This window comes from Phytophthora cinnamomi, assembly GCF_018691715.1.
Source record: "Phytophthora cinnamomi strain GKB4 chromosome Unknown Contig21, whole genome shotgun sequence".
In the NCBI taxonomy this organism is placed as follows: domain Eukaryota; phylum Oomycota; class Peronosporomycetes; order Peronosporales; family Peronosporaceae; genus Phytophthora; species Phytophthora cinnamomi.
In genome coordinates, this window is record NW_027150954.1 from 2,978,341 (window position 1) to 2,991,683 (window position 13,343).

The 13,343-nt window shown below is 52.3% G+C and overlaps 4 protein-coding genes across 4 annotated transcripts; all 4 read right to left on the reverse strand.

Moving 5' to 3' along the window:
• Window positions 1-1,272: 1,272 nt before the first annotated feature.
• Window positions 1,273-2,169, reverse strand: IUM83_03827 (uncharacterized protein; the record flags this gene model as incomplete). Its single annotated transcript, XM_067927858.1, has 1 exon — window positions 1,273-2,169. One exon carries the CDS (start codon window positions 2,167-2,169, stop codon window positions 1,273-1,275), a length of 897 nt encoding a protein of 298 aa, XP_067795356.1.
• Window positions 2,170-3,080: 911 nt separating this feature from the next.
• Window positions 3,081-3,341, reverse strand: IUM83_03828 (uncharacterized protein; the record flags this gene model as incomplete). The annotated part of the gene is made up of 1 exon (XM_067927859.1): window positions 3,081-3,341. The coding sequence occupies one exon, from the start codon at window positions 3,339-3,341 to the stop codon at window positions 3,081-3,083; it is 261 nt and encodes an 86-aa protein (XP_067795326.1).
• Window positions 3,342-7,386: 4,045 nt separating this feature from the next.
• Window positions 7,387-7,878, reverse strand: IUM83_03829 (uncharacterized protein; the record flags this gene model as incomplete). Its single annotated transcript, XM_067927860.1, has 1 exon — window positions 7,387-7,878. The coding sequence occupies one exon, from the start codon at window positions 7,876-7,878 to the stop codon at window positions 7,387-7,389; it is 492 nt and encodes a 163-aa protein (XP_067795515.1).
• Window positions 7,879-10,763: 2,885 nt separating this feature from the next.
• On the reverse strand, window positions 10,764-13,199 carry IUM83_03830 (Kinesin heavy chain; the record flags this gene model as incomplete). Its single annotated transcript, XM_067927861.1, has 2 exons — window positions 10,764-11,142; window positions 11,539-13,199. 2 exons carry the CDS (start codon window positions 13,197-13,199, stop codon window positions 10,764-10,766), a joined length of 2,040 nt encoding a protein of 679 aa, XP_067795568.1.
• Between the last annotated feature and the right edge of the window lie 144 nt (window positions 13,200-13,343).

Sequence of the window (13,343 nt, forward strand, 5' to 3'; positions counted from 1 at the left end):
GCCAGGTTCTCTTGCAGCGGGCCGCTGAACATCACCGAGTCCTGCGGGATGATGGCCAAACTACGCCGCAGCTCGCGCAGCTGAATGCTCGCGATGGCCACATCGTCGATCAGCACGCGGCCGTTGTCGAAGTCGCAAGTGCAGAAACGTCACCATAAGTGAGCTCTTGTGTGTCCCCCAGTTCCGAAATTGACGCAAAACACCTGATTTTGCTTCACTGTGCTCCGTAGAGATAGTATCCGCCGACCTCAGCTCCAGGAACAAGTGAGTTCAGCTTTAGATCATGAAGATTATACACGCAAGCACGCTAACAACTCCAACGCTTTTCTTACCTTTGGAAGCATCACAGTTAGACGGCTGCCCGGAGAAGAAAGTGGCCCGGGACGGGCTCCAGAGATGGCCGACGGTCAGGTGAAGAATGCAACGCATTGAAATCGCCTGGTGTCGTCGGCGCTCCGCTGCCACGAGCCGAAGTGCGCGTTTTTATGTAAAACCAAAAACCACCCGATAAACCACCAATACCAGAGGTAAAACCATAAGAACCTGGCGTTTGGTTTTACCAAGGTTTTATTACCATGGTTTTGCCAACCCTTCTCAACTGCCAAAGAAAATGTCACTGAGGTCAAAAACGAATTCCTCTTGTACATAAGGGGAACACTATGATCTAGCTATGTTTTGGATGAGAAACACTAGTTTTTATGTATTTTTGGATACAAAACCCAAGGTAATATTAATGTGGCAAATCTTCCCAGTAAATATTTGAACCAACTAAATGCGCTCATATGGAAGAGCTTTGTTTTGGAAGAACAGATACGTGGTGTTCACCATCATTGTACATGTACGGTACAATGTACCATAGTAGGTTGCAGTTGCTACGCTGTATGTATTATACTTGGCACTCATTGCTGCACCCAATTCGTGCACATGGGACGGGACAGGATGGAGTTACGACACCCAAGCAGCACCCATCCCAACCCAGTTGTGACCGTTTGGCACCCATTCTGTGCCCACTACAGCACCCAACTCGTGAGAGCCTGCGTAAAAGTTATACACTATACGCGTATATCCGGAAGGTTTAAAAGAGCCGGAGCGGCATGGCATTGATAAGTGGTGGCAGCCAGAGTCCGAGGCAGGAGAAATGTTCTGCTGGGCAGGTTTTCTCCTTCGATTTTTAAAGCCCACATCAAACATATAACTCTACAAACATAGTTCAATGCAACGATTTCAGTGACTTAGCTGCAGCTACTCCTACTTATTCCGTGCTAACAGCCCTTAGCTACTGCTACTTCTTTCTTCATTCATGCACATGCGCAAGTAGCGGTAGCGCATGCATTGCAGAGTCTTCTTGTCGAGGTGGCCGAGCGGCTCTGACCCGCAGAACATCTCGAAGGCCAGCAGGACGTACACACCGCAGTTGTAGCTGTCGCTCTGGACGCCAAGGCCAGGATCGTGGGTCACCAAGCGAGCACTGGGTCTGACACCGTCTGGTAGCATAGTGTTCATCTGGTGCCACAGCACGGATAGTGGTAGCGTAGGAGGACGCCATCGAGTCGTAGACGTACACAACCAGTTTTTCACGAAGTACGCCTCAAACGGGTGCTTGCACTCATCACGCGCTCCACCAACGATGCCCAACTCCGCCCGACTGGTGCCCAACTCAATACCTCCAGACCAAGCCGACACAGCTGACACTCTACCAGTCCCGACATCGATAATATGGCGCATGTACTCGCGCAGTCGCAAGCACTGCCGCTCTGTCTTTGCGTACACTAGCAAGTTGATCAATCCGTTTAGTTGCTGCTTCTGCCATGCGTTGAACCCATAGTCCTTTGACGCTATCTGCTCTCGCAGATATTTCAACACGTGAAACTGACACAACAGCAACATCGCGTCCGGGAAAGTTTTTTTCAGCACGCTGATCTCGCCGAAATCCTTGTCGATCAAAATGCATTTGATGCGACTCCACGCCGGATTGTAGCGCTTGAACTGCTCTAGGGCTGTCAAAAGCGTGGGATTGCGCTCGTTTTGAATGACTGCATGCTGTACGAACTGACCCTTGCCGAATGCATCGTGAGCCATGATCGAGAAAACCTTGTACTTCGACAAGTTGGTGCCGTGCGTGGCGTCAATCATCACGACCTCTGGGAAGCGGGCGAAGAGCTCCCGCATGTGCTTCGTCTGTAACGTGATACAGGTAGCGATAGTCTACAATATAAGAACAAGTTAAACGAAGGATAACCAAGCAGCAGTTGCAATAGCATTCGCACCTTATCATGGACGGTGTCGACGAAGACGCCTCCAACATTCCCTGGCTCTTGCGTGAACTCGGCCATCCATTGCTTCAATCCTTTTGCGGATGTTTGAGCTGTATAGGTCTGCTTCTTCAGCCTACACACCAAATTGTGTACGTCCTGGCTCGTTGGGTTACACCTGGAATTTTCGTGGATGAATTGTAGGATGCGTTTCTTCTTGGATCCGGCTTTAACAAGCTCGCTGACAGTCCTCGCCAGCTCAGGCTCGAAAGAAGTCCGGTTGTGCGGATAATGGTCAAACGTATGTCTAGACTGCGGATGGTTATGCTCCAAATTTGCCCCAGTAGTTCGCAGCACGAACGTGGGAACAGCTGCCGCCGAATCGACCACTTGCACGGATGCATTGATCTACGAAACGATACAAATCCCACATGAGCCCATGAACGACCTCCCAGCACCCAATTGTACACCATTCGAACCCGTGTGAACCCAAACGAGCCCAAGTGAGCACCATACATACCTGCACGCCACAATCAAGAGCTCGCGGCTCTTGTCGCTTTCTCTTTCCTTGGCCTCGCGGCTTATACCTTCCTGCGTGGGTGCAGACGAATGTCTTCGAGTAGTAAACCCACTCCTCAGGCACAAGCGGCTTCGTGGACCCGGAATCTTGAATCTTCTTGTTTCGCGTCTCGACCTTGTTGTTTGTGCGAACACGGAAGCTCTGCATGAAGCAGTTGAATGAATAACAAGTTAGATTATGCGAAACCGCAGCAGCTGTCCTATTCAGAACAGCAAACGTTACCTGGTACTTCTCGGCTGAATATCCTTTTAGATACTCGTCCAACGCTCCCAGTAAACAAACTCGGTCATCTCGGGGGACGGCGCCATCACAACTGGCTGTTTGTCGCTCTGCATTGTCTGGAGACGGTCGAAATCATCCGAACGACGCTGCTTGGACGTGGAGCTGCCGGTACCCGACGACTCCGCCGACGAGTCAACCCACTCCTCGTCGCTGTCCACAACTACTTCCCTGTCAGTCGCCCACCCGTGGCGCGGCGGTCGCACCACCGCTTTGACGCGCGGCGCCATGGCTTCCTGGCTGCCGGTGATTTCCCCCGCTTTAAAAATGAGTGGGGGGAGTACCGCTATACGCTATACGACGTATACCCGCAGGACGGATACGGTTTCCAAGGGTTAGGGAAAACTGGGTCCTGTCCCATGTGCACGAGTTGGGTGCAACACTCACTCTTATTATGCTTTGCAATGCGTCTGTTGTTTTCACCTAGTGTTTTGCCCGAGTTATAATATCTGGTGCCCGATATAAAAACAGATGGTCACTAACTCGACTAAGTTATTTTCATCAGCCTCGATCTCGATCTCGAGCGAGGCACCGCAACTTCACATCGGTCATCCTCTAGTGCGAGGCGAGGTCACTACACTAGTGTCGCGTAAACAGACTGAACATCAGCGAGGGCATCTTGGGATCGGGGTCCGTACATGCATTGAGATACATGTACTGTACCTGGTATACAGTAGTAAGCTTATGTTGACGCCTTGGCCCAATCATAAATGTGAGCTTGCACGTTCCGTGCAAACAGCATGGCGCAGTCCATCCCTGGCCAAAAGCCAGAGGGCCACTCGTTTGCCGTTCAAAGCTCTTCTCAAGTCACCAGATCTTGATTCAGCTGGTTCCCTTCACATTGCGAGTCTTGGCGACAAGCTGAATCCGTGATGCGCTTCACGGGCCATGTGTTGATTTTGGCGTTGTTTGGTGTCCTCGCAATTAGCAGCAGCTTCGCCACAGATGCAGCGTACGACGACACCTATGCAGGGGCAGGTGGTCCCGTCAGTGTCGAAGCTGGAAGATCCCTGCGAGGCACCTAGACGAACGACGCCGACGCTGTCGACGCGGAAGAGAGGGGCGCTCAAAACGCGAGCAGGTGATGGAAGCGTTGAAGATCCCGAAGGGGCTGAGCGCCGCTGAGCTGAAGGAGCACGCAAACTTTAACACATTCGAGAAGTTTCAGGTAAAGAATTGGCTCAAGTCCGACACCCCTACCTCGACGGTCTGGAAAATCCTCGGACTGTCCCAGGGTACGGGACCTACATGGAGTATGTGTTTGCGCTGGAGCGAAATACAAATCCAATGGAGGGGAAAAGCCCAAAATCACCGTCAGCGATAGTGAGCTGGAGATGAAGCACCACGCGGCGCTATTGAAATTGAGAGGTCGGGACTATATTTGGATTTCCGGGGTACTGAACGGCATTATCTAACGATAAATGTGGTGGGTTTCCGAGAGTCGTACTGCTACCAATTACAGTAAACGATTGTTTTGCCGATGGTGACTTTACCTTTGTAGTCATATGTAGCAATCTTAATGACCAAACACGAGTGTGCTCAGTTAACTGGTCAACCCCCATCTAAGAGTCTCATCGCACACTCGAATAGCATTCAGCACTTTTGCTGATGCGGTTTAACTATGTCCTTACGCCCTGGCCGTCTTCATAGGATGTCACTAAATGTTATTTTCCGTGCTTGCAAACCGCAGAGGCTTCAACAGCGCTCGCTAAAAACATGGAATTTCCCGATACACCAAAAGAAAATATGTGAAGACAAATGAATAATGTAAGGTAAAGGCCACTACGACTGGACCCATGGGCTTCGATGCTCAGTCTACTGTACAGTAGAGAGCGTCATTTGGTGCGATTCAAGCTGTGTCTGGCGCAGAAACAAGCTGACTGTGTTCTAAGGATCAATTTGAATGAGGAAATTTTCTTCTTCTTTTTTCCATATACCGAAGAACAGGACTACAAAAGCAAGTTTTTTTTGTATTTAACCAACAAGATTAGCAAATTCGTTTCGTTTCGCATTGAGGTACATTGGTGTCACTTAACTTCTTAGGCTAACGACAACTACAACCTTGTCGGCGGTCGTCTCTATCCAACCGCCCTATGATACCGCTCTAGGCAATGCCAGAGATACCTCACACCAAAGGTGTGAACGCCGCGGACTCCGAAGAGTTCTCATCGCTGTTTTGCTCCATCCAGTGACCAACGTCACCGGAGGCATAATTGTTCACGTCGCTCCATGTCGAGTCGGAGTCACATACTCGAGAGGGTATTCATTGAAAGATTAGCATATTCGAGTTCGTAAAAGAGTATGCTACCTGTGCTTAGGATAGAATGGCAGTTGTACAAGGAGGTCATCACCCCAAGTAAGCCATATAGTACAGACCACAACAACTCCAATTTATTCGATAATACCGAATCGTATATTATAGTACTTCCTCTTTGTAGCCGCCGGGGAAACAGGCATTCCCCAGATTCGAACTCCTGAAAGACTACACCTCCCCCACAATGCGTTTCGGGAGCGATCTGCGATTCCTTGCGTTGTTCTTTGTCAAGTTGAACGGTACTCTCACTGTTGACGCAGCTACTAATCGATCAACCGTTTTAAAGGCCAAGCTCAGCAGTTCCAGCACTACAAGCTTCTCAGAACCTCCACAGAGTCGCGCGAGGTTCCAGGCGCCAGAAACTCGAAAGCCAGAGTTCTGGATTCGTGGGTTAAACAGCTGGAGGAGAAACTCTCACGGTGGCTCGACGTAAAAGGGAAAATAATTAATACCTGTTGTTCTAGAACTACTAACCTGTTGGCGATGCACAACTCCTATTGACCTGTCAGCGACCCTGTTCAACTGTCATTTTTCAATAGATAATCAATATTGAAAATCTGTTAGTCCGAGAAGCTGTTGCTTACCTGCAACAGAGCACTCCGGAGAAGATCAAACATCATCACCAGTATGCAGTATTCGAATTGTTGTTTCCAAACAGTGACTCGATCAGTGTGAGGGGGCAAAGCTCGTGTAGGATTAATTCGTTTCGAGCCCACGGTAGGGTGTGGTGAGGCGGGTATCGATTCGCCGCTCCGAAGGAGGTTCTGAAGTGAGCTGCGTTTGGCCTTCAGCGTGCCGCCTCGTCCTGGGGAGTTTTGTCTAGCTACACCTAACTATGTCAGTGGTTTCCTGGGATCTTGTCGCTACTGGAAATAGACCCATCCGTGTCGGACTGACTTCGCTAGTGTGAGTTGTGAGGTCGTGTAGCTGCAGCAAACATAGGCAGAATACTCGCCAAGCAGGGCCGCGCAATAATTGCAATCCTCAAATTGCGGAGGAGGCAAGCACTCCGGCGAATGGACCCGTTGCCGCAACTCAGGGCTAGTTTTCTTTTTGGGGATCTGTGGATGCAACCCCACCACACCTCCGTCTTAAATTACAGGTTGGATAGACACCTTGCGAGAATGGAACAGTTGGAAAGTGATGATGACAGGTTGGTAGGAGCTGGAGAGAGGCAACAGGCAAACAGATCAAAAGTAACAGGTGATAATATCACCCACGTTAAAGTGTGGGTGAAGATGCGAGTGACCGAAGCGAGTGTGGAACAGAATTTGGGAATAGCAGGGCTAGGAGGAAAAACGCTAAAAAAACGAGCTTTTCAAGTGCTTTGAGTATGCGAAGGAGAGACGCGAGTTGAACGGGCTGGTGGAATACCAAGTCTCGACGCAGTACCTATGGCAAAAACTGCAACTAGAAGAGGCAGAAGAAGATTTAATCAAGACCACGGACGCGTTCAGAACCTCCACTCGGTGCGCGAACAAGGTTGATGACGACGTATAGGAGTTCAAGGCGGGTGGATTGCACAAGAACGACCTTTTATAAACTACGGAGGCCTCTAAAGAAATTGTTTTTGAAAGTGGAGCAGGTGGTATGTGAAGAACCTACTAGGTATAGATAGTCTCGAGGGGAGCGCGCTTCCAACTCACCCACGCCACGTTTACTACGAAATGCTTTTGCGGCTACGAGGTAAGCTAAAGTAGGACAAGCGGATCAAAACCTAAAAAAAATGCCTAGATCCCAGCGACTGAATTTGAAATGGCAATGTGGACGATGCAGGCAGTGCTCTTCATATTATGGCGTCAGTCTTCCGCCCTAAAGTAGATATGTACTTAATAACTTCGAGCGGATTCAATATCTAACCAAACCTCTCAACCGATTCTACATGTAGAGGGAAAGCAGTGTATCTATGTTACTGGACTGAAGTAGGGTGTGTAAATGGTCGAGTGGCAACATTGGCATGTCTACTGCATCTCCTCCAAGCGCTCCAACCCCCTTTCCTCAATGAATGCTCGCACGCGTTTCGGATGATACTTCACTCTGGGATCGTTTTCCAGATAGTCTTCTACCACATACTTGAAGCGCACCCATTCCGGAAACTTGAGTACGCCGTCGATAGTGTAGTAGTCGAACACGTCGCCTAACTTCACTTGAGCGTGGTAGAAGCTGATGCGTTCCGGGTCGTACCATTCGCACGAGTTCATCTCGTCGTTCCAGCGGGAGGTGATCTCACCAATCTTTTTATCGTAGAGCACGCGAATGAAGGCGAGCAACGTGCTCTCCCGCTCGTCTCGACGGCATATTTCACTGGTGGCGCCAAGAACAAACGTCCAGTAGTACCCCAGCAGCTCGGGATTCATCGGGCTGTAGGAAATGCTCTCCTTCCAGTAGAACCATTTCTCCGCATTCGCGATTCTTGTGATCGGAAATGGGACATCATCCACGCCTTGCTCCATGACTCAAAGGACTCCAGTCGATGTTGAACTCGCTGGCAATATCGAATCACGCATTGTGCCGTACTGAGCCTGCGAGCATGAGCATCGATGTTTCATTGGTTTTCGGCTCTTATGGCGTTAAGAACTGAGAAACCCGTCCTAGTGTCTGAGCTGGCCTCGGTCTTTATATATATACCAATCAAACTTTACCAACAGTTTTGGAACGCGAAACAATGTTGTAGAATTATCTTCGGTTAAGAAATTGACGCTAAGAGGACGTTAGACTCGGGCGCGTGTTAGAACGACGCACACTCGGATGACGTGAGATATATTTTACGATGGTAAGCCGTGTGCGCACTGTATTTAACGCTGCAGGTGGGCGGTCATAGCCACACTTGATCTTTCCTTCCAGCCCTCAAGACCCCAGTGAGCCCAGTGCGTTTGATCACCACGCTTCTGTTTGCTGCTGCGTCGCTTCTAGCTACGTGTGACACGATTTCGGCGAGTCGCTGGTCGAACCAAGACACGCTAGCAACGGTGGCGTCTGCTGATATACTATGCTGAGGGCTATTACGAACACGGGCGAAACTAATGCGGACTTGGGAGTGGAGCAGAGGCGCTTTTAATTTCTTCGAGGAGCAGTTCCGCAAAGCTGAAGACGCTGCCAAAGCCGAAGAAGACGAAGCTGCAAAATCTCAGAAGATGGACTCGGAGATGAGCGGCGTACCGGGTGTATTAGAATCGCTCACCGTGAGGGTAAAATTCCGTCTGCACAAAACGAAAATCTACGAGTGGGTGATCTACGCACTGCGCACTATGATGGCGTGATGTAATCTTTGGGCTCGGAAAGGACTAAACGGTCTCTGCAACTTGAGCCCATCGAACTTTCTGCAAAGTTGCAGCTTCTATTTGCTGCCTCAATGGAGGGAAAATCAATCGGAAACGTGTAGCACATGCTTTGATTTTTTGCGTTTTGAACATGTCAGACCGAACACCTGCCTCAATATGAGATTTTCACGAAATAGCCCGCGTATTGCTTTACCAAACGCCAGTTTCAGGAGATGACTTAAATTCAAGGAATGACTATGCCCGTCGTTGGTATGTTTCATGGATTGGCTCATCAGAGGAGTGTACACTGGGGACTACGTGAGAAAGGCTTCATGCGGAATTGAAGCAAGATCGACAGCATAGCTGGATTTAGTTAGACGATGCCCGCAACTTGGTTTAGCTGTTGCTGTTGTCCATGAGTGGCCTGGAGCGAATTCACTTCGCATTTTGTGCCGCAGCCACCAAGTTCCCGACCCCCAAAGTACTGATCATGCGGCTGACATCCATTATTCTGCTGGTTGTGCGCACCCTTCTCGTCAGCACCAACGCCTCATCGGAGTCGGAGAGCAACGTCGCGGCGACGAACTCTCTGAGTGCGGTGCTACTGGACAATGCGTTTGCTTTAAAGAGTGCGAGGTTTTTAAGACGTGTCAAGATGAAGGAAGTCGACGACGATAAGGCCGCCAACTTGGATCCAGAACGAATGATCAGGGGGTCCAACTTCAAGAATCTGACTCCAATCGACGATCTACTGGCGCAACTGCAAAAAGTGGAAACTCTAACGTTGGTAAAGCTGAACAAGATCGACGACGACATTTTGAAGCAACTCCAGCGAATCTCGAAAGGCGAAGAGAGAGTGGAGGACTGGAAAAGCTGGAGTGGAGCAGACTTACATCGCGAATATGTTTAGGAGTGAGTACCCAAGTCTCTCGCCTAATGGGCCAGAATGGAAAACCTTGAGGTTATACGCAGCTCATTACCTGAGACAGCACAACTCGCTGCACCAACTTTGGCAGTGTAGTTTGGGCTGGAGTCGACGAGCCTGCGACTCGGGTAATGATAATGATTTCGAAACACACCACTTTGGGGTTTTCTTTTGTAGTGTCATATGGTGATGGGGTAGTACGAAGATAAATTATAATACACCTCGTTATATGTATATTTTATCTACGTACTAGTTCCGTCACCCCTTACTCTGCTTTGCGGACTCGGTAGAAAATAGAGTCGTTCTCAAAATCAATCGAAAGTATACTTCCTTGACGTCAACATCAGAGCTGCTCGATAAATCTCGACTACCGATAATCGACTAGCATTTTTTTCTCACGTTGGCTTAAGCATTTCAACAAACATGCACTTTAAGACGTCATTAGGCAGTACAGAAAGCTGTAGTGCAAAATGATTAGCCCCTGATCTCGATCGTAGCGAATTGTGAAGTTGCCTCATTGCTTCTGCAGTGAAGGCATTCTCCAGAATGAGTTTTGGCACGCCCATCTCTATCGGGCTTCTTCCCCTTGGCGTAGCGTTCTCGCAGGTAGGTCAAGGATGAAAAAAGCTCGTAAATCGTTTCCAGCACTGGAGATCAATCGAAAAGTAATACACTTACATGAACTAGGGGTTCACTTGACTTGGCACCCTTGAAGTTCGTTCTCCAAAAACTCTTTTCACAATCGGCGCTTTCCCTACTTCCCCCATCTCAAACGCAACGGGTGGTATGTACAGTGTTGAAGAAACAACATTTTACGCCTGCGTATGTGGGCTCTTCAGCCATGAAAATTCATGCGAGGCATCCGTCTACCCTCTACAGTACCCTGTACTTCGTAGGTCGAGAAAAACTACCTTAGTTTTGGGAACCTTCTCGTCGAACGAAAGACCGCTTCCAACGGGCTCGAGTACATGTAAAACGAGCAATAGTGCAGCAACTTTGCAGCTTAAGCAAAAACACTTAAAACTTAAACAAAGAAAAACTTGAATGTTAAAGCGTACACCCCGTTCGTAGACTAATTGACTGGCTCGCATTGATTCTTCTGGTTGCTCGGCACCCTAACTCGTCCGCCCAACACGCACTCCCAAGAGTGTTTCTAGAACGCGTCGCTATTAACGCGGTTACGCTCCACGAATCCTGGCTGGCTGCTTGTTCCTTCGATACCGCGGTGGGGGTCGTCTGTAGGCTCGCCTGGCTCATCATAGCCCTGGCTGCCATTCTCGTGCGAGTGTCCGCCATCGCTGAGGGTGTCGCTGCCATCTTCCTCCTCTTCGCCATCCTCACCTTCGCGGTATTTGAGCAGGCTGCGCTCCACGAAGGGAGATGTTGTGCGGTACTGGTCCGCCACCCAAATACGCAGTGTCTCGAGGAAACGGCCATCTCCTTCACTGACGCCGCCGCCCACGCTGCGCACAGGCGCTTGGTTGTCATCCTCGAGCTCCCACTCCGTCTTGACTTCAATGTCTTCGCGGTCACTGCACACGCGCATAAGCAGAGGCACAAACACCTTTCGTACATCGCGCCTGATACTCGGGATCTCCAGAGCGCGCGCCTGCAAGTCTCTTGATGTTTTGCCGTTGACAATGTCGGCCAGCCAGTTGAGGACGAAATTGAATTTGCGCAGATTCGAGCGACAAATCTCGAAGCGCATGAGCTCCAGCAGATCCACCTCCTCCGCCAAGCGCGTGCACCGCGCGAGTACGAGCTCCTGCACGCGGTAGAAGAGCTCGTCCGAGTTTTCGAGACCGTGCCCGCCAAGCGAGTAACAGTTCTCGCAGAGGTCGAAGCCGACACATGTCGAGCAAGAGTAGCGCTCTCCCACGATGGGAGTCATCTTACAGAACTGGCACGACGTGCCCTCGTGCGTGTACTTGGCGTTCTTGAACGTCGCAGCCACGCGCTGCTTGGCACCCGCTGCCATCGTGCCGATAAACTTGGCAGCATTCAAGCCTCCCCACTTGCGCTTGGACGCCGTCACGTCGGGCACCTCCGACGTCTCGGAAGCTGTGTCCATGTCATCTGTGTGCTCGCTTGCTCGCTCGAGCGGAGATGACGCAGGCACAGGGGCCACCGGGTCGGCGTGTTTCGCCTTGGACACGTAAATGGCCTTGCTTCCGGTACTAATAGTACGCGGCATGTGGGGCACGAGTTTGCCCACGTCTTCGGGGGACGGACCAAAGAAGATGTGGTCCTTGCCGAAGCGCTTCTCGCCGGGCACGAACCCGCCGAGCACGGAGTCGCGGCGGCGCTCGATCTGAATGCGCACGTCGGTCACGAGCGTGCGGCGCTCCATCGTGCAGTACGAGACCTTGAGCGCCGGGTGCGCCTTGAGCAGCGGCAGCAGGAACTCGCGCAGGTCCTCCTGGCGCTCCTTGGACAGGTGGCGCAGCACGATCTGCGACTCGTTCACGGGCTCGTCGGTCGACTCGGGGTCCAGCGCGCCCATGAGCACGCGGCTGGCTCCCTCCTGGTGCTCGAAGGGCAGCTTCCTGATGAGCTCGTCGAGTCTGTCCAGGTCCAGCGCCTCGTCGTAGCTCCTGGCCGCGCGGATCTTGCGGTCCTCCGTCCAGTCCCGGATGGTCTGGTCCGCCGTGGGGTCCTCGGGCGGGAGCAGCCCGCCGGACGAGATGGGCGGGGGCGTTCCGGGCGGGGTGTCGGGCTCCTCATCACTGCCGAGCGTCTCGTCGCCTTCGCTGATGTGGCTGGCCTTGAGTCTGTTGGTGGGGCCGAAGCCCACCATGTCCCTGCCCTCCTGCTCGGCCTGGGCGAGGGCGGCGGCGACGCTGGAGCGTCTGCGCATCTCCATCTGCTGCACCTGCGTCTCGAGCTCGAGCACGCGGTCCTGCTTGTCCTTGAGGCGGGCCATGCCGGCCTCCTGCTCGTCCTTGAGCGCCTGCTCGAGGCCGGCGATGCGCTCCTTGTGCGCGCTGACCTGCTCCTCCTGGCGCGCGAGCTCCTCGTCCTTGCGGTCCACGTCCTTGAGCAGCAGCGCGTTCTCGGCCTTGAGCGCGGCCGTCTCGCCGGCGAAGCGCTCCTTGTCCTCCTGGCGCGCGCGGCGCTCGGCCTGCAGCGCGGCGTCGGCGTCCTCGCTGCTCTTGCGCTCGGCGGCGAGCGCGGCGGCGGCCTCGATCTCCGAGTCGCGCGCGCGGGCGGCCTCCAGCTGCTTGGCGCGCTGCTTCTTGTTGGCGGCCTCGAGCGCGCTCACGAGGCCGCGCAGCGCCGCGCCCTCCTCCTCCTTGAACTTGATCTCCTGCTGCAGGAAGGCGATCTGCTTGTGCGACGCGTCCAGCTTGCCCGTCTCCAGCGCCAGCAGCTCGTTCTCGCGGAACACGTACTCGAACTTCTTCTTCCAGCGCGCCAGGTCCTTCTTGAGCGTCACGTAGTTGCCCTCGTAGATCTGGAGCTCCTTGATCTTCGTGGCCAGCTCCTCCTGCAGCGCGCGCACCATGTCGCCCGCCTCCGCGCGCTCCGCGTAGCGGGCCGAGTTGCTGCTGAACTGCGCGGACGACGCCGCGCCCTCCTCGCCGCCCATGGCCGTAAAGGGGACGAGCGTGCGGAGTGCGGAGTGCGGAGTGCGGAACTGAGTCGCAGAGTGAATGTGATGGGGCCGGAAGAGGAGGGGAAAAGGGAAAGGAAGGGATGGAGTGGACCACGCACGACGAGACGGGAGGGATAA